We start from the raw sequence: 20,350 nt of genomic DNA, 5'->3' as shown, positions 1-20,350 counted from the left end.
TGGACACAAGCAATTTTCACCCATTTATTAATTATATGTTTTACATTTGAGTGTTCCTAATAATACAAATAAAGAAATTCAATAACATGCTTTAACCACTTTAAGTCCCTTTATATCAGCTGTGCACCTTTATGGTGTAAATACAGCCTATCTACAAATTGGATCAAATATAAAAGTCAGCCGAATTAGTGTTGATACTGCGAAGAGACGTATTGTGTGAAAATAAATGTAAGATGTTGTTTAATTGCTGATATGTTTATGATCCACGTCACGTTTTCAGTGTTGGCGGCAGTTCCTCATGTTTGTCTAGGAATCTTCTCATCAGGGCTCTATAAATAGAGAACTACGGCAGATATGTAATATGTAATGCAGCCGAACTGTGTATTACAATGCCGTTATGTGATAACTTTCAAAGAGAAAAGCAAGCACACTCGGAATAAAGTATTATTTGTATTTTTTTTAAATGTTTTCGGTCTGTTTGTTAATGACGATGTGATGTGAGATGTGAGACTGGAATTGCACAGGGGAAAATAACGTAGCCTATCTATGCCACAATTTTAGATGCGGATTTAGTCAAACTAATACGTTTGCGCTGTGGACAAAAACTATACATTGACGGGGAAGGGGGTAGCAATAAAGATAACACCATTAAACAGTTACACAACATAACAGAAATAATATCGATAGCAGCGTCCCTCGCAACCACCTTGGTAACAATGAAAACGTTGTATGGACACAATTTCCTGAAGTAATCTTCATAATTAAAGATCATGTACATCCACTGCACACATAATCTGAAATAACAACTCATATTTCTCGCATCAAATGACATAAAAACGCATTTTAATAGCCAAACTAACTTTAAAATAGGCATTTTCTACCGAGAATAAAACGAAGTTCGGCCATGTTTTTTTTTTCTGCAGGGAGAAATGTGAAGATCACGTGACATAGACCCCAGCCTTTGGAATGAATGGTGAAAAAAAACTTAAGGATCTTACAATTTCAGAGGCGTTTTTGTAGAAATGCTACGTACTACGTTGTGGACCAACGTAGTTATTACACATTTTTTTGTGAGACTGGGTTGGTATATATGTTTGATGTTTTTTTTAGGCTGCATTTAAAATTAAAATAAAGCTTTTGAAAAATTGTGCATCTCAAAATAAAGTGCTTGATTTTAGAAAAATAAAATAAACAAGTGTAGCAGCAGCAGCAGCAGCAGCAGCAGCAGCAGCAGCAGCAGCAGCAGCAGCAGCAGCAGCAGCAGCAGCAGCAGCAGCAGCAGCAGCAGCAGCAGCAGCAGCAGCAGCAGCAGCAGCAGCAGCAGTAGCAGCTTGAGTTTCCTTTTTCTTTGTTTCATATCTTTACTTCACAGTCTCAACCAACTTTAGAATAAATCAGTCTCAACACTTCTTAACAATTGAACAGTTTGACAGTTTCTCTTTCTTTCCCTATTATATTTCACTCCCCCACTCTCTTTTTTTCATTGAGAGAACTGAGATCTAGCTTTTCCTGTCCTGATTTTAAATCTGGGCTGGAATGGTGTCAGGGCCATTCTCTTACACATGTGCAGGAGCTCATTGGTTAGCCTGGAACGATAAACAAAAATGATGTTCATTTTTTTATCCCACTTTCTCAGAGATAATTGGAATTGAAAAAGTAGCAGGGTGTTTCTGTCTCTGCTTTCCTCCTCTCTGTGTGTGTTGTGTGTGTGTTGTCTGTGTATGTGCCGGACACGGCTCAAGTGTATGGCCCCTTACTCGTCTCTTCGTCTGTGTACAGTATATCTCCCTGTCTGCCGACTGCCGCTAACTTGTCAATTCGTCTGCGGTTTTGAAGGCCCGATTTTCTAACGCTATGCATGCAGTCGGCGTTGGACTACCGGAGACCATAAACGGTTTTGAAAACTTCTGTCACGTAGTTATCATCTTCTCAATAAAATATCTTTGCCTCTGGTTTTTTCGAGTCATCTGGCAAATCAGAATCAAGATTGTTGCCGGAAGTCCCCACGGAGAATAACTTTGCGGTAGAACTCTTCTTTATACATCCATGGGTACAACTTCAGATAAAAATGAACACATATTGAAATATGACCCCCGGTTTGATGATTGACAGGTCACAGAACAATGGGAGCTACCCTTACCCACAATTTAAAGTAAGTCACACAGACTATCTTTTACTCTTCTCGCAGCAAGATGTCAGAACAAAGTGAAAAACAAACAATGGCATAACATTTGATAAATTATTAAAATGTTGGGTCGCGATTTATTGACCAAGTAAAAAGTGGGTCCCGAGGCGAGAACCACTGGTCTATAATAGGTCAATGAAAAACATTTGGGCACTGTCATGCAGAAAAAGGAAAGTATGTTTTCAAACCTGTGACCACACTAAAGCACTGTACTGTACGTTATTTCCGTCATATATTTTGAAACACAAAATATAAAACTATACGAGCAGTGCACGACTATGTGCTATAGTTAAATTACGTCTGCAGAATTTGGCTGTGGTTTGTATGTCTGTTCGTCATCAGGATGATGGAAAATCGACTGGCCAGATTTTCATAAAGCTTGAAAGGTTGTAGCAGGCTAATGAAAAATCCCTTTTTTCATCAGGGTACATTCATGTGAAAAAGGAAATGACCCAAACTGTTATCACACCCCAATTGTCTTAGTTGTCATTGTATTCTGAAGCATTAAGATTTCTCTTATTTGGCCTAGTCCAACTGAATAATTTAATAAAGACCAAATGTACACAAAAGTAGGAACATAAACATACTTTAAACACGCTGCTATGGACAATCATTTGCACTAGTGTACATATTTGTACTTTAATATATTCGTCTTCACCCATTTATAAGTGACTGTTATTTTTGTATATTGACTGTTGTGCCTTTAGATTTGTATTTTGTTTTAATGCCTCTTCATGTGGGAATTTGTATATATGTCTGTCACGATCTTAGTTTTATGTCACGGTTTTAGTTTGGTCTGTCTTATCATGGTTTTATTTTGCGATTCTGTTCTCCCTGTGCCTTGTCTTACTCCCTGTCGTTAGTTTCCCTGGTGTATCTGATTGTGTTCACCTGTGGCCCTTGTGTTTCTCCTCCCCTGCCCGGCTGTTTCTCGTCTCGTGATTACCCCTCCCTGTATTTAGTCTTGTCTCTTGCTGCGTTCGGTGTTGGTTCATTATTTGCTGTTTAGTCTCCGTTCATGTTGGTCACAGTCACCTTTTGTTTGGATGCTACCTCGTACCTCGTGCCTTGTACCTGTTCATGAATTCTCTTTTTTTCGGCTTTTGTAAATAAAGCTTGCCTTTTGTTTCATTTTGAAACCTGCTTGCCTCCTCAATCTGCATTTGGGTCCTATTTTTCCCCAACCCGGACAGTATCTATGTTTGATTATGTAGGTATTTTTAGATTTTTGTCGTTGAATTATCTCTGCAAAGTTGGGTTCTGTTTGTGGGTTTATTCATATCATTTGTCAGCAGGATTCTGGAAAAGATAATGGCCAGCTTTTCATTAAACGGGGGGAAGGGTGAAGCAAACACCAATCAACAACCCATTTAATTCAATTGGCTCAGAGAGGTGGATTCATTTATCGTGTGCTTTCCATGTGCCCTTTACTTTGTACAGCCCTTATTGTTTTGCAAAGGGTCTACACTCACTATTGTTCAAATATTGCAAAAAATATTTTTGCTCTGATTCTCTACATGAGCCACTTTACTTGAACATGGCCAATACAATGATAGCTGAATTCATATGAAAATTATCACCCACATTGTCTTGCTTGAGAACTGTTGGGAAGGCTACTTTAAGCTAAGTCTTTAGAAGACAACAGTTTTTTATCTGCTGCAAAGGTCTTCATTAAGTCAAAATATGTTAATTGCCAGGGGTGCAATTACCCAACCCTCTTACGCCCTGAGGGAAGGCTGTTGTCAAATCATGATTGGCCTGAAGGGGAAAAGGACCAAGCTGCTTTCAATTATTCATTTGAACCAATCCCTACACCGTGCACAGCAGGTGATCTCAACACCTCTCCAATCAATTCATTTTGCGAATTGTGGAAAGGGAAATTATTACCAAAGAATCATGGACGGTCACAGTTAACCATGGCATGGCAACGGTATTTGATGACACCCCATAATATGCTTAGATGCGTTGATGGCTGCATCGTTACCAAACCTGTGAAGTTTTGGGCCATTTCGAGCATTTGAACTGAAGTTGTGAGAAAACCGTGTTTCATAGTGAGCATTATGTTGCCATGGCAACGGCATTTGAGGAAATCTTAAAGCTGTCAGATGTCTTCACGGCTGGACTGTTAGCACACATGTGAAGTTTGAGCACCTTTTTTTTTTACATTTTCATCGTAGTTATAGCGACATCGTCTTTTATGGCGAGGGATACGCATCTTTCGCTGCCATGGCAACAGCTTTTGAGGAAAACTCACGAATGACACATAGACATGTTGAAGGCTAGACCATTAACCATTATCTGAAGTCTGCTGCTCTGAACATGTCAGTTGGAGTTATGACATCATCATGTTCCATGACACAGGTGTTTATATTTGAGTTAACGAGGTGTCCAGAGATCAAAAGTTTCCAATTTATTTTCATTTTTCAAGCTACGAGATGTTTTCTTACGTTTCTCATGAAAGATTATGTCTCAGGAGTGTAGGGTTTGGGAATTATGGCAGGTTAAAAAAAAAATATGAAGGCGAATTTCAAGCTGTCCTCCACTCTAGCTGTGACATCACGCACTCTAGCCTTAACGAGCTGCGCAATACACACTAATGTTAAAATCTGAAGAAGGCATCTTTACCAAGGTCTGAACAATGTTTAATATCTCTAAAAGTATCTATCTGATTTAAAAGTTCTTTAATATGAATAATGTCAGAAAGATGTGTCACATTGTAAAGTTGGAATGAGGTTTCTGAGTGAAAGTATGAAGGAACAGTTAGCAGTTGAAGTCGCATGAAGATTTTTCAAGTCTGAAGAGTTTCTCCATTGACTTCCATGTTGAAAATATGATGAATTATGGGATGTATCTCTGGAATTATGAAAGATATGAATGAGAAAAGTAATAGCAATCGATTCCCGACCGAGCTGAACGTTTTGATGTTCAAACAGAGTTTCTGCGATGTGGAATGTGGGAGAAGCAGAGCAGCAAAAATAACCCCGTGCTGTGTCAGCATTCCCACTAAATACATTGGTGAAGGCATTTGTTATGGTTCTTATGTTATTGTTTTGCATTATTTAAAAATGACAGATAACAAATAATATTCAGTGCAAAAATACCCCAAAAGAACCCACTGGGCTTATATGAAGTATCTGTCTAAAATATTAAAATGTTATAGAGAAACCAAGATAAATAAACATATATAATAAAAACAATGACAAACAAGTACATTTAAAAAAAAATTGATTTTGAAACGCTTATGATTGAGTGTATATATGGAAAAGCAAAAAAGCAGTTACAAAATAGCAGATTAATTGTCTTTAATGTGTTTTTTTTAGCCTTTCATAGAAGAACAGTCAAAGTTGATATTGTTTCACTCTTCCAATTCTCTGTTTGACGCACTGCAACTGTACTTTCCTATCATTTCCCCACAAGACATTGGGAATGTTTGTCTAGAGACCATGTTTGCTCAACATGCAAAGTACACACTCTTGGATTCTGCTCAATACATACTGTATTTGCACAACTGTATAATCCTATTTGCATAATCCCCTGCAAGAGACGCAATGTGGGAAGCTATATGTTTGTGTGATGATGCACGTTCGCATATGGAGAGAATGCCAGGGTAAAAAACATTATAGCAAAGCACATTTGATATAATGTGTATAATAATTTAAAATAAAGAAAGGATAAAAAAAGAAAAAGGTATAGCATTTTTACTCTACTACAGAGGCAACAGCAATTCAAATAAGCCATAATGCTTAGAGTACATATACAGTAAGGCTCACATAAAAGGTTCAATTATAAATGGAAAGGGAAAGAAAATGAACATTCATTATGGAAAACAAAGGAAAATAAGATGAACAAGGAGAACGAAAACATTTCCAGAAACCTCAACAATTAGCTGCAAACATGCAATGTTCCGTTATTTATGTTTTTCTGATCCCTTTCGCATTTGCCATTCAGTATTTGTCTTCTTTAGCATTATGTAAGGGCACTCCTGTTTTTTGTTCCCCATCTTCAATTTCCATCTATTTCTGCCACTGTTTGCGTCCTCTTCTCTGCTACTCTGTTATTTAGTACTATTTCACTGCTCATCCTGTCTGCTTTTTCTCTGCTCCTCCAGTATGGCATGTACTTTGTTCTTCTGTATCTTATTTTTCCTACTATATCCTACCTTCTCTTTTCCTCTCCTCTGTAACTGTATCATTTGCAGGTGTTGGGAGTTCAGCGCTGGTTACATTAAGTGGATCTACCAGGTTCCCATCCTCACAGCCATTGGGGTAAGAGCTTTGTTGTTATCCATGCTTTGTATGTATGTAACTGATCCTACATTTGGGGCCGTTTTGTTTATGCATGTCTAAGTTAAGGAAAACTGCAAAGATTGAGGTATGAACATGGTAACACTAAGCCTACCCTTGCATATCCAATACTTAAAACATAAACAAAGGGTAACTGTCAAAAAAGTAATACAACTTGTATTGGCTTATGATTATGACCACAGTAAGTATACTTTCAAATACTAGTTTAAAAAGCTTGTGAAAACATTACAATTTGAAAGAATTTCCATTTCTCATTCAAAAGAAAAGGTTGAGGTATATACATGATTGTACTAATCCTAACCCTAACCCTTGCCCAATCCCATTCAAATTATTCATAAACAAATGGTAACAGTCAAAACTTAGAAGAATCAGTGTTGTCTATTACCAGAATTAGCCTATGTTTAATGTACCCAGTAAGTACAAATACAAGTGTTTAAAGCTTGTGACAACATCACACTTCAAAATAAAAGTCCTTTACTTACTCAAAAACACTACACTGTATTCTAAGCAAACTAGGAGGTATGTACATGGTTATACTAACCCTAACCCTACACTAAAAATAAAAAAATATATATAATAAAAGTCCTTTACTTACTCAAAAACACTACACTGTATTCTAAGCAAACTAGGAGGTATGTACATGGTTATACTAACCCTAACCCTACACTAAAAAGAACATTTCCACAAAAACCAATATAACAGCCTTTTATGACTTGTATAAGCTTATGTTTAATGATCAAAGTAAGCTCACTCAATTAAATAACTAGTAAGAATGACTAGGGCCATCAGTAGAAGGTCTTGCACAGCATTCTGATAATTGAGAAGTAGTTGTTAACCATTATCACTGCAGTCACACGTTTTAGGAATTGTTTGGAATTTTCTCCATGCTACAACATTTTATTGGAGCATGAAATATCCTAGTTAAAATCTGCCTGCTGTGGTGATAACAATACTCAAACGAAAGATTATATTTAATTGTGCATAATTACCCTAAGTACCTGAGACCCGTTAATTTCCTATAGATTGCTAACCGTCAGCTTTCATGTATTGCAACGATTTGAAGTGTTGCTTGATGTGTTTTGACCTGATTGTTTGCACTCAGCATTACTGAAATGTGATGGAAGAGTGGTGAAGCATCTTTAAAATTAAAATGCCATTTGTCTTCGACACACTATTTCCTGACATTAAAGTGTTTAAAGTGTTCACTCAGGAAGATTATTCTTATTCATGCTTGAGCATATTCCGCCATTTATTTAGCTTTCTCACTCATAATTTCTTCTCCGTCATATCCTATCAATCATCATCTTGCGGATTTCTCTTTTTAAATACGATTCTAAACTTTAGACTAACTTACTTTCTATTTGTATCTGTAGATTTTTCTTGAATTTAGAGAAAGTGAGAATTAGACAATGGTGTATTTGCAATTTATATCTTCATCTTTAATAATACATTGACTTAGGAAGGTTTTTGTCTTATATGTGATATACAGCCTGAACTATACATATATATTACACATATTGACTTAGTTCTAGGACTTTTGGCAGTATCTTTTGGGTAACGAGGTGATATGAAAACATATCTTAAATTCCTTCTGTAAAAACCGTTGCCTCTAATAGGTCAACAAAAGTAAAAAGCATTTTAAACCAGGCTTTATCAAATAATCAGCTTTCTATTCTATAAACATATTCTTATTAGCACATATTTAACAAGACATTGCCTAATTTGCCCATTTCAACATCACATTTCAGAAAACGTACAATACACTCTTGCCTTAAAGCGGTGGTTTGTAATCTTGAGAAGCTAGTGATTACAGTCCTGTATCAGAGCATTTATTCTATTAGCATTGAAATGAAAGAAAATCAAACTTAAATAAACTGTGTTGATGCAGAGTGAATTAATGACCGAACCATTGAAAATGAGTTTAAAAAAAGCCATGTTCTGGCGATTGAGTTAAGATGCTTGAGAGTATCTCCGGCAGATTCTAATGAGATGGCATTTCGTTATCTGGCATATATTCTCTGGAGAAATGTTCAACCTGCAGAAATAAGACCACACGCTATGCACAGATTAAATTCACAATTCTCATACACCTAGGCAGTCAATTTAATTTCAGGAATATTTCTGTGTCTGTGTAAAGTAGAACGAGGTAGGAAATGGGATTCTAATATCTGATGGTTGTTATCCTGAAATAATTTAACAACTCAGGAATTGAGCTCACCACCAGATAATAACCACTGATTGTTTTTTTAACCACAGCTACTCAGCTGGTCCACTTTGTTCCAAATTGAAATATTCCATCAAAATATTAGATTGGCAATCAACGCTCCAGACAAGGTTCAAGCATACATGTCTCCCTCAGGTTTAATGGGAATCCGATGTGATCTTCCCATATAGGGACACATCTGTGGTATAAAGACGGAAGAATAAAACCACTGTTAGATATGTGGCACCTTATTTGTAAACCTGAGTAAAAGATTATAAGATATAGAAGTTTGTTGGAGTTGCACCTTAATATCTCTCCAGCAGATCCTTTGGCAATAATTATATATTAAAACCAAAGTCATCAAAAGTCTTGAGTAAAAAAGTAATCTACTAAACCATAAACTTTTTACCGCAAGACACGTTTTTTCTCAATTGTGTTATCAGCTTATCCACAGCAAAAAATAAAAAAGCAAATCTTTGTAAATATTTAACACTATTCCACATAAGAACCTACCAAGGATGGCGGTTGGCCCAAAGTTCACTTTCACAGTTCAGACTTCCTTTACTTGATGTATTTCTTTAGATAAGAGAAGACAAGAATCATGGGTTTGAGGTTTGAAGATTTAAATATTTTACTGCCAAGTGATTAGTACATTTAATTAGCTAATCAATGCAAATTTCCCCTCTGTGGGACTAATAAAGGTATTCTGATTCGAATTCTGATTCTGAGAACCTTTACATCCATGCAAGTTGGACAATGGTGGAGATTGATGCTATTTTTCACACAAAGTCTGGTATAAACTTTGCTTGTGCATCACTGCTTGGTAGCACCAACAGTATGTTCTTGTTTGCTATTCTGTGAATAGCTTGCAAGAAAATATGCGGAGACACATTGAAAGGACAAAACATTAATTTACAAGTGATAGACAGCGTGATGTTTACATCTCTTTTTCTGGTTCACATCACCCAAGAGAGACAGGCAATACAAAATAAATGAATACATTAGTATATGAAATGCCGGGAATCTGTCACATAGTCAAATGTATAGAAATTGAACATGCATCAGATAAGTTCTGTCTGTTGTGTCCATGGTTTGATTTTGTCAAATGTGATCATATTGCAGTAATAAACTACTGCAATGACATATATTTGGAAAGCAATTGCAAGTCTGTATGTGGGTTCACAGTGTTACTGTTTCATTCTAACACATATTCAAATATTTTCTGGGTCTTCAGGTTCAAAAAGCACTTTCTTATTCAAATGTATAAGGCAATCATTTAAAACCACCAAAGTACATTTAATGAAGGATATAGAAGAAAGTGTTTAAGAACTGACTATAAAACTATAAGGAGCAAAATGCATATAGATTGTAGACAAATTCATAAAATAAATCTACTTTTGGTTTGGATTCTGTTGTTCCTGGCATCCTGGAAGCTGTAATTGATACTATACTCACATCCAACAAAGGATTGCAATGATGATAGATATATTCTGGGGCCAATGGAAGCATACATTTGCATATTGAAAATCACTTTGATTCAGCCTCAATAAAGCTTGTCAAAATAAAATAAAATAGTTTGTTTTTGGTACAAAAAAACACAATAGGTCACTTCGGGGCGTGGGTCCACCTCATAAGATTCTTATCTACCATTGTTCACAAAATCAAAGTTTAGCCATCTAAGACTGGAATTGACTTGAAAATAGGTGATTATTTCTTAGAAAGTTATTTACCGTAGTATAGTTATAGTTATTTTTACTGCAATATAAAGCAGAAGTAAATATATAAATCATTGATATGTTAATCTAGTTGTCAATCTAGTAGCGTGATACTAACAAACAAGTGATCATTGGACAATCTCCAAAATAGATGTTATTCACAAGTTGATAGCATTATGATAATGTGGTGTGATGTTTGTGTATCTATTATCATACAATTACAGTAATATAATGTTTTTGTGAATATGAAATGAATCATAAATATATTGTGTATGCTTGGATCCACGATTGAAAACGTAGATGTTCTTAAATTAATCTTCCAGTTATTAACAATACAAAATTATTCGTTTTCAATAACAATAACAGCTATAGTACTTAAGAAGACTTACATGTGCTGTATAAATGAAGAGCTTTCTATATCTGTTCTTCTGTTTCAGCTCAATTTCATCTTGTTTATGAACATCGTACGGGTTTTGCTCACTAAAATTCGAGAGACAAACGCAGGGAGATACGACACCAGGAAACAGTACAGGTTTGCACTCAACTGAATGTATCTAAATGAACCAGCATGCAGATTAAGTTGAGATTAATTAACCACAATTGCCAAAGTTGTAGCATTTGATTTGTGCTAAATTAACATGTCATACATTTAATTTTCACTAATTTAGGCTTTGCATGATGATGTCCACATATTTGTGCAAGGGGATGCTGTTGGGGAGCAGGGTGACAAAGTTACACATATCAGTTGCTTAGTGATGTCTTTATGTTTATGTTGTAGCCCTTGATTGTAGCTTGTTTGTAGAATACGTTTTTTAAATGTGTTCTGTTCATATTTACAAAAGGGATGTAAGTGAATTTGCACTCTTGCACAAACTTTGTTGTTACCTTATTTGCAGACCACCTTGTTTTAACATTATTATAAATGTTTCTCCACATACAAATTTCGCATACAGTACACATGCAGAGCTAATGCAAAATGAGTAAATAAACACACAAACGGACTAACCTTAACCTTATCCAGTACTTTGCTTAACCCGGCACTAAACCCTTATGATTTATGTTGTGGTAACTTGCATTTTGTCCTGCAAGTAAGAAAGTCCCCAGAATGTCAGTGTATTATCAAATTCATGTCCTCACAACATAGGTTAAATATGCGCACATATACACACACAAAATATGTTCTAGCATTTCAAATCTGCAATTATCACCATTATTCTCCATGCTGATGCTGGCATCGATTTGTCAGATAAAAAGACTATAATTACAGAGTATTTTTCTATGAGAAGCACTGTACTGGATGCCACATGCAGGGTCGCTCTGTGTAAATGAGCAGACTACATGTCAGAATAAATTATAGTGATTGGGTGCAGTAAATTGGAAACCTTGCTGGAAGATGAATGTATGTATGAATACAACACATTTCATGTATAAAGAATAATCAAACTGTCAATGTAAGGGCACCTAAATGTACATAGAAAGACACTTGGTGACAGATTATAGGTGTTGACAAAGCTTTTTTTGAAACAATGCAAAAGAGCATTTACTTAAGTGGGAAATATCGTGGAGTAAATAATCATCAGTAATGTTGAGTTTATGACTAAGATGGTAAATGTAATTCAATCAGGAGAGACTTAGTTTGTTAGTTCGATAACATATTTAAAATGGTGGAATGAGCTCCCCATTGACATCAGGACAGCAGAAAATATACACATCTTCCAGCGCAGACTGAAAACTCATCTCTTTCAACTCCACTTCGAGCGATAAAATTACTAACAAAGCACCTATAGGCCTACTAATAAAGGACTGGCTTATCTAAAGCTAGTTGAGTAGCACTTGAAATGTTTTAGCTCTATGAACCCTGATGTACTTACTGTATATGATTCTGTTTTCTTCAAGTTTGGGTCTTCTTGGTCGAATGCATTTATTGTAAGTCACTTTTGAAAAAGCGTCAGCTAAATGCAATGTAATGTAATGTTTGTGTCAGGAATGGGGAATATCAGGACTCAAATGCAGTTTAAGAAGAAGCGGGTTTCAAACAAAAGCGAGCTTTAATTAATACAAGCTGTTGACATGGCAAACAAGACAAAACACGTAGCATGAGGACCAAAACCAACCTGGAACATGACAAACATGGAGGGTGAGGAAAGACAACGATCCGACGTGGAGCACAGGGGAAGACAAGACTAAGACCCCATTTACACGAGAACGATACGAGTTGTATCTGCATAGTTTCTCTTGCGTATAGCCCTTTAGTTTACATGAGGCCATAACAAAACGACAGAAACGGACACCGCAAACGATAACGGGTCCCAAGGTGGATAGATCTGCAAACGGAACACTCTGGGGGGTCAAACGGCTCTGTGTAATTGCATCTATACGATCATTTTCCGATAACGATGAAATAGCCCGCCTCCCTCTCCCCACATCTCCCTCTCCCCACGTCTCCTGCTCAGAGATCAGCTTCTGGGCTGTCAGAAGAGGGGGAGGAAAAGAGAGGCTCCGTTTATTATTCTTGTAGCCGACTTCCCTTACATACCTTGATCTAACATGCCCTCTTCACACAGCAGGGTAAGGACCAATAGCTACTCCAAAAGTAAAAGGCTAGAGGGGAAGCTAACGACTGGGCCTGAAAGTCTGATTGTGGGTGACTGCTGTAAGAGATGTAAAAAGTCTGTGTAGTAAGAACAACACCAAAGTAGTCTGTTTTCCCAAGGATATGTTGTGCACCGACAGAAATGTTAAGTCTAGTCATGTTTTGTTTAACCATTTTCTGTCTCCCACTTCCTATCCTGGTGTGTTTCTCCCGCCCTCATCAGCGTCAGCCCCGCCCCTGATTGTTCCCACCTGTGTCTTGTTATCCTGTGTTTAAATTCCCCTGCCCCCAGTGTTCAGTGTCAGTTCGCCTTGTCTCTTGCAATGGTCAGGTCTATGCTCTTTTTGTGCTCTTGTAAAGTTTTAATCCTCACTACGTGAGCGCTTTCATTTTGTTCTCAATTTTTGTCATCTCAACTAGAGATTCGATATTGACTATTTTTTGTTCATCTTGCTTTTTTTTGGAAAAAATAAAGTATCTTACCGATACTTTACCTCTGTCTCCCGGGTCGTGCAATTGGGTCCTGCATCCTGAGTGTCTGAGTTCATAACAGATATGGTCTCTGACTTGGTTGAGAATATCTTGTAAATTAGGTCTGAACATCAGACTGAATGTGGTACTGCACATTGGAATAAATGATGTTATGAAACAACAGTCAGAAGTGCTGAAAAAATATTTTAAATGTTTGTTGGAAACTGTCAGCTCTCTAAATGCAGAGGTGTACATCAGTGGCCCTCTACCGCCAGTCAGAAGAGGAGTGGAGAGATTCAGCAGATTGTTTGCACTGAACACCTGGCTTTCAACTGCCTGTACTGACCATTCTGTCCATTTTATTTACAAATTTAACTTTTTCTGGGACCGCAGACATCTTTTTAAGGCGAGACACCCCATATTCTGCCCTTGCGTATGCATCGCACTGCATAGCTTAACAGATAGCGAACAAAGACTCAGAAGACAGTTGTTGAGTTGACCATTTACTAGGGATGCACCGAATATTCGGCCACCGAAAATTATCGGCCGAAAATGGTTAAAAAGGCTTTCACCGAATGTAAGAGAACAGGGTTACGTTGATCATACTCCGCATATTTGTCCGGGTGTTTTGATTTCAAGTGGTGGAGTAATCCCGAAGTGGTGAAAGTCTTTGCAGTTACACCCCCCAGAGAAATGTCAGCTGAACACGTTTTACAAATCGCAATCCGCGCCTCTTTCTCTGATATTTTGAAATATCTCCAAGCGGCAGACATGTTGGCTGTGAGCCAGCCGCGAGCATGGTCGCGCGCCGTGCTTGTCTTCGCGTTTTGATTACGTCATCACAACAACACGTTAGGTTACCAAACTTATAGGTGCATTTGTTGTTGTTGAAGACCTGGCTGTTAGTCTTTATTTACACTATTTTGTTGTAGGCCTACTGGCCTAGATGTTTGTGCAGTTTTAGAGCACCTTGGCTTTGTTCTGAATGCACTTTGTTGTAGTTATCCTACAGAGAAAAGAAAATGCACTTGACTTGGAATTAATGTACTGTATGCATTCAAAAGTGCTGAAAAAATGTTTTATGGACCCATAATAGTGATTATTATTTAAGTTAAGTTTTGCCATAATCATGTCTTTTTCCATAATCAGGTAGCTGAACAACATTGGTAAAAAATGTATACATTATATATATATATATTTCTATTAATCATTTTCGGACTTTCGGCATTCGGTTTTCGGCCAACTGTTTCCTATTTTCGGTGTCGGTTTCGGCCGAGAATTTCCCATTCGGTGCACCCCTACCATTTACTGAGGCTTGAAATTGTAAAACTGAAAGAATAAACAGAAAAATACAACACAAGTTACACAATTGAAATAATACATGTGCAACATAATGCAAATAGAGTGCAGTATAATCAACAGCCTATGCTAAGAATGAGCTATGTCCGTTAGCTTAGCAGCTAGTTAGCTTAGCAGCTAGTTAGCTTAGCAGCTAGTTAGCTTAGCAGCTAGTTAGCTTAGCAGCTAGTTAGCTTAGCAGCTAGTTAGCTTAGCAGCTAGTTAGCTTAGCTTATCTTAAACATTGAAATCACACAATCAATTGAACCACATTTTTGAAACACATAACTTGGTACACAGGTAAGTTTGTATACTTACAGACAGATCTACTCCAAGGATTACAACAAAAATGATCTGTGACATAGAACTGAGCTACGATGTGCTCTGCATGGCTTTACTGTGTAAACTAAAACACAAGAAGGAGAGTCACGCTATTTAGTGCCTTAAAGCTACAGTACCGACTTTTGCCACTAGGGGGTGCCAATACACTATGATGTCAGAACACCCCAGGTGAATAGGGTAATTTTTTTTACTTTAAGGTGACCTATCATGCAAAATGCACTTTTGTACGTCTTTTAAGTGTCAGAAAACACAACCCTCTCTATTTTCCTCCATACCCAAATCTCTTAAAGGGGCTGCAACGGATCTGATACAGACTGATCCAGATTTGAACACTTCTGTGACGTCACAGGAGTGGCGCTATGGCTATTGGGTCAACTCCACCAATCAGGAGGACATCAGCCACGGACATTGCCGTTCGAAAGCGCTGGAGACGCAGTAGTACATATGCCAGGCCTGTAGATGGTGCTGTTCTCACAGAATCAGCCCATGCAAAGACAGTGTTAAATTAAGCGAAAGGAGGAATGGCTAAAATGAATGATCTGTTTGGTATTATGAAAAATAAAAAGTATAAATATGCCTTTTATACACTGAACAAAAATATAAATGCAACACTTTTGTTTTTGCTCCCATTTTTCATGAGATGAACTCAAAGATCTAAAACATTTTCTATATACACAAAATAACCATTTCTCTCAAATATAGTTCACAAATCTGGAAAAATCTGTGATAGTGAGCACTTCTCCTTTGCCGAGATAATCTATCCCACCTCACAGGTGTGGCATATCAAGATGCTGATTAGACAGCATTATTATTGCACAGGTGTGCCTTAGACTGGCCACAATAAAAGGCCACTCTGAAACGTGCAGTTCTGCTTTATTGGGGGGGTCTGGGGGCTCCGAAAACCAGTCAGGTTTAACCTTAACCCTAACCCTAACATGTCACCCACTGACATGTTAGGGTTAGGGTTAGGGTTAAACCCTAAAACATTTTTTAATGTGTCAGTGGGTAACATGTTAGGGTTAGGGTTAAACCTGACTGGTTTTCGGACCCCCCCAGACCCCCCCAATAAAGCAAAACTGCATGTTTCAGAGTGGCATTTTATTGTGGCCAGCCTAAGGCACACCTGTGCAATAATCATGCTGTCTAATCATCATCTTGATATGCAACACCTGTGAGGTGGGATGGATTATCTCGGCAAAGGAGAAGTGCTCGCTATCACAGATTTTTTCAGATTTGTGAACAATATTTGAGAGAAATGGTTATTTTGTGTATATAGAAAATGTTTTAGATCTTTGAGTTCGTCTCATGAAAAATGGGAGCAAAAACAAAAGTGTTGCATTTATATTTTTGTTCAGTGTAGGTATGGTCCTACACTTTATTATTCAAATATAGCACGATAGGTCCTCTTTAAAGGTATGAGCTAGAAATTTCTCCAGTTAATTACTCACAATAAGGAAATTGTTTTCTGTATTACAAGTTTTCTGAAACAGCATGTTTAAATATGCAAATTATCCATTATCTCATTACATATGTGCATATTTTAACACATTTCAGGAATCGAAATTTGAACTTTGGATAAAGCGAGGTTCAAAATTATTGTTTCATTTTGTAGTCATATTAGTTTCTAAGGCTTTTACAGAAGGGATATATTCACTCCATAAATCAGAAAATACTGTCAACAGCCCTAAAATATAAATTTTCGCCATGTTTTTAGGTATACAATGTTGTATGTATAATTCAGGCTATGAATGATATATGAACAAACCCTTGTGTAAAAGCCATCATAATATTGATAGGAATATAACTGGAAGGTTTGGTGTATCTACATGCTACTGAAGTTGAAATTATGAACTCAGAGTAGGGGAAAAATTCATTTTGAGAAAACGACCTTTAAATATTGTAGTGCGGCGCTAGCTAAACCCTCCTGTTCTTTGGATGACAGCTTGCACATCGACACACTCCGTGAAGGTATTTCATGTTCGGGGTCATTTGTTTTTTGTATAACCTTGCTTCGGGCAAGTGACAATTGTTTTCGTCTTCTCTGTAAACGTTTTTTTCGCCGCTCTTTTGCCATTTTGAGATTTAAATCTCTAGCGGAAAGCTAACCAGGAATTGTTTTAGCACACCACGTGACGCATCTGAACGAATCACTTTGTCAGAAATTGACACCAGCCAATGAGATTTTGTTTCTTGGTTTAAGACCCCTTTGAACTTTCACGATTGGTTGCTGATACAAAGGAAACGACCATATTTGGATCCGGTGAGATTGTGCAGGAGAGACACAGCTTTCCAACGATATCTCTGATGACATAGTGCACACAGCGGTCGTGGTACTTTATGTTACGTTAGAATACTAACTTTTGGTGAGTTTAGGAGAAATCTACTCACGCAAATAGACAAACTATAGTAAAATAAACACTTAAATGTGTATTTTGTACGTTTTCCTTCCAAAAGCCTGAAAGAAAACATGTTTTAGAATCAAAATAGCACAAAATCAAAAAATGTAACAGTGCTTGAAAAACGATGTTTTTGCCTGCCATGTCTCGCCTTAAGTCAAGAGTGAAATTGTTTATCTCTAACACATTCAACTGCCAGCGTCATCAATCTGTTCCCTCTGCCAAGGACAAGCAACAAGAGGAATCAAAACAAGAGAAAGACACATATGGAGCTATTTCAGGGTCATAAGTTTTGATCATTCAAAAAAATACAATTTATTTGAAAGTTCAAGTTTTTATCCTGAACTTTGAAAAACACAAAGATGTATTCAAAATAAAAAAAAGAATTTTAAAGAATTTTTCAGGTTGAATATTATTTTGATTAAGTTCAGCAATTTTTTTGAATAATATATTTATTTTCAGATTTCACTTTTATACATATTTTGATATTTGAATCCTTATTATTTTCAGCAGAGATTTTTCGTTTTCAGATTCAAAACCATTATTTTTTCAGTTTCAAATCTTGTTGTTTCAGGTTTCACATTAATTTTCACCTTCAGATCATTTTTCACTTTCAGATCTTTTTTTTTCGCTTTCAGATCTTTTTTTTCACTTTCAAACTTTTGGCCCTGATATTGCTTGGGGGGGGCGGGGCTTACCAAAGAGTAGTTTGGCATCCTGAGTGACAGGTCTCCGTCTGTCATGTTGCCTTCATGGATGTTAGAAAACTGAGACCAGCGTCAAAGTTCCGTTAAGCGAGCTGTTGAGCATGGTAGTTGGCAACAATCAAGTAAAAATAAACTGTGTTAGAATGTGAAATTACGTACGAGCCAGCAAGTTGTTCTGGTGGACCTGACGCCATATCCCGCATGTCTCACGGAGAGATACCGCAGGTCATTCCTTCCTGCAGCGGTCAGACTATACAACCAGCACAGTCCCTAGTAGACCCCGCACAAAACAACACAGACTATAACACCTCTTGTTGATAAATACCAACTATGTGCAATATTTGCAGTATGTGCAATATATATATGCCGTTAAAAACTGTGCAATATATACCTGGCTGCTAAATCCGCAGAACTGTCACAGGGTGTGTATTATGTAAAATGTGTAACTTTAAAAATATATATAATTAATTTTTTTAATCTTTAATACTTTTTGTATGCATGCTTTAGGTAACATTAAGCTTTCTTTGGCTCTTGTCTGCTGTAACAATGTAAATGTATCCCCTGTGGGACTAATAAAGGTATTCTGATTCTGATCGCGAAAACTAAGCCAATACTATCACGTATCCGCTTGATTGCGGATACGTGATTTCAGATTCTAGAACACTTTATTGCTCTTATACCTTGATTGTTGCCAACTACGATGCTCAACAGTTCGCTTAACGGAACTTTAATGCTGGTATCAGTTTTGTTTACCACCAATCACGGGAGTATTGTGTATAGAAAGTGTGTAGTTGTATTTCTTGTGCTACCTAACATCCATGAAGGCATCATGACAGAGGGAGGGCTGTCACTCATGCTGTCACTCAGGGTGCCAAACTACTCTTTGGTAAGCCCCGCCCCCCTAAGCAATATCAGGGTCAAAAGTCTGAAAGCGAAAAAAAAAGATCTGAAAGCGGAAAAAAAAGATCTGAAAGTAAAAAACGATCTGAAGGCGAAAAAAAGATTGAAACCTGAAAAAAAAGATTTGAAATTGAAAAAATAATTGTTTTGAATCTGAAAATGTAAAATCTGAAACTGAAAAAAACAAGTATTCAAACATCAAAATAAAAATAAAAGTGAAATATGAAAATAAATATTTTATTAAAAAAAATTGCTGAACTGAATCAAAAATAATATTCAACCTGAAAAATTATTTCAAATACTTTTTTTGTTTTGAATACAACATTGTATTTTTCAAAGTTCAGGATGAAAACTTGGACTTTCAAATAAATTGTATTTTTTTGAATGATCAAAACTTATGACCCTGAAATAGCTCCATAGACACAACACATCACACAGAAAACCTTGAAAATCTATCACTGCACCCGCCTGAGGAATGTCTTGATTATGGATTCGAGAAGTCTCCACCGCCATTCACCCCCCATATCACCTCTGAGGATACTCTTCCTTCACCCCACAGCTCTCTCTACTCTCCGTTCACCCTTTCACCCTCGCCCACCCTCCTGGAGATCGCTGAACACATGAAGGAGATACAGAGGGTTGGCACCGATTCCTTCCTGAAGTTCAATGACCAAACTAAGGCGATGCCCAGGGTTGGCAGCATGTCCTTTACCCCCGCTCCTCAACGGCGCCTATCAAAATCACAGCTCCTCCCCCTGGACGCGCACCAACACCCCGTCACCATGCCTACCATAATCATCCGGACCAAAACGTCGTCCCCCCCTTCAAGACTGCTGTCTCCAAAGCCTTATAAGAATGTGTGTGTAAAAAACGCAAACACTGACTGATATATGCTGGGTCCAGGCTCAAGGGCGTATGGCACTCTCAAGTCTTTCCAGGACATGCTGGGGCCCTGCCTGCCAGTAGCTTTGCCGATATCTGTGTTGATAGGTAATAGATTAAGAGCGGTGAATCAGCTTAGACACAATAAGCGCTCAAACGTTTGTGTGAGTTTATCGCATTTAGAAGTGATTCCATGTCAGCCACAGCTTGCCACAAAAAATCTGACTGATAGTGTATTCAACAAACTTAAACTAGCTTTATTAAATGTCAGGTCTTTGGCAGGTAAAACATTTTTAATCAATGATTTTATCACT

General features: G+C 37.3%; 1 protein-coding gene across 1 annotated transcript in view; it reads left to right on the top strand.

Annotated features, from left to right (window-relative positions):
- pth2ra (parathyroid hormone 2 receptor a) overlaps nt 1-20,350 on the top strand; it is a 206,364-nt gene that overhangs the window by 159,519 nt on the left and 26,495 nt on the right. Inside the window, exons 14-15 of the mRNA XM_079663531.1 lie at nt 6,384-6,450; nt 10,845-10,939. Coding sequence (XP_079519657.1) covers nt 6,384-6,450; nt 10,845-10,939 — 162 coding nt within the window. The remainder of the gene's footprint in view (nt 1-6,383; nt 6,451-10,844; nt 10,940-20,350) is intronic.

Source organism: Notothenia rossii (assembly GCF_949606895.1).
Source record: "Notothenia rossii genome assembly, chromosome: 2".
NCBI lineage: Eukaryota > Metazoa > Chordata > Actinopteri > Perciformes > Nototheniidae > Notothenia > Notothenia rossii.
This window is presented reverse-complemented; position numbering and strand designations above follow the sequence as displayed.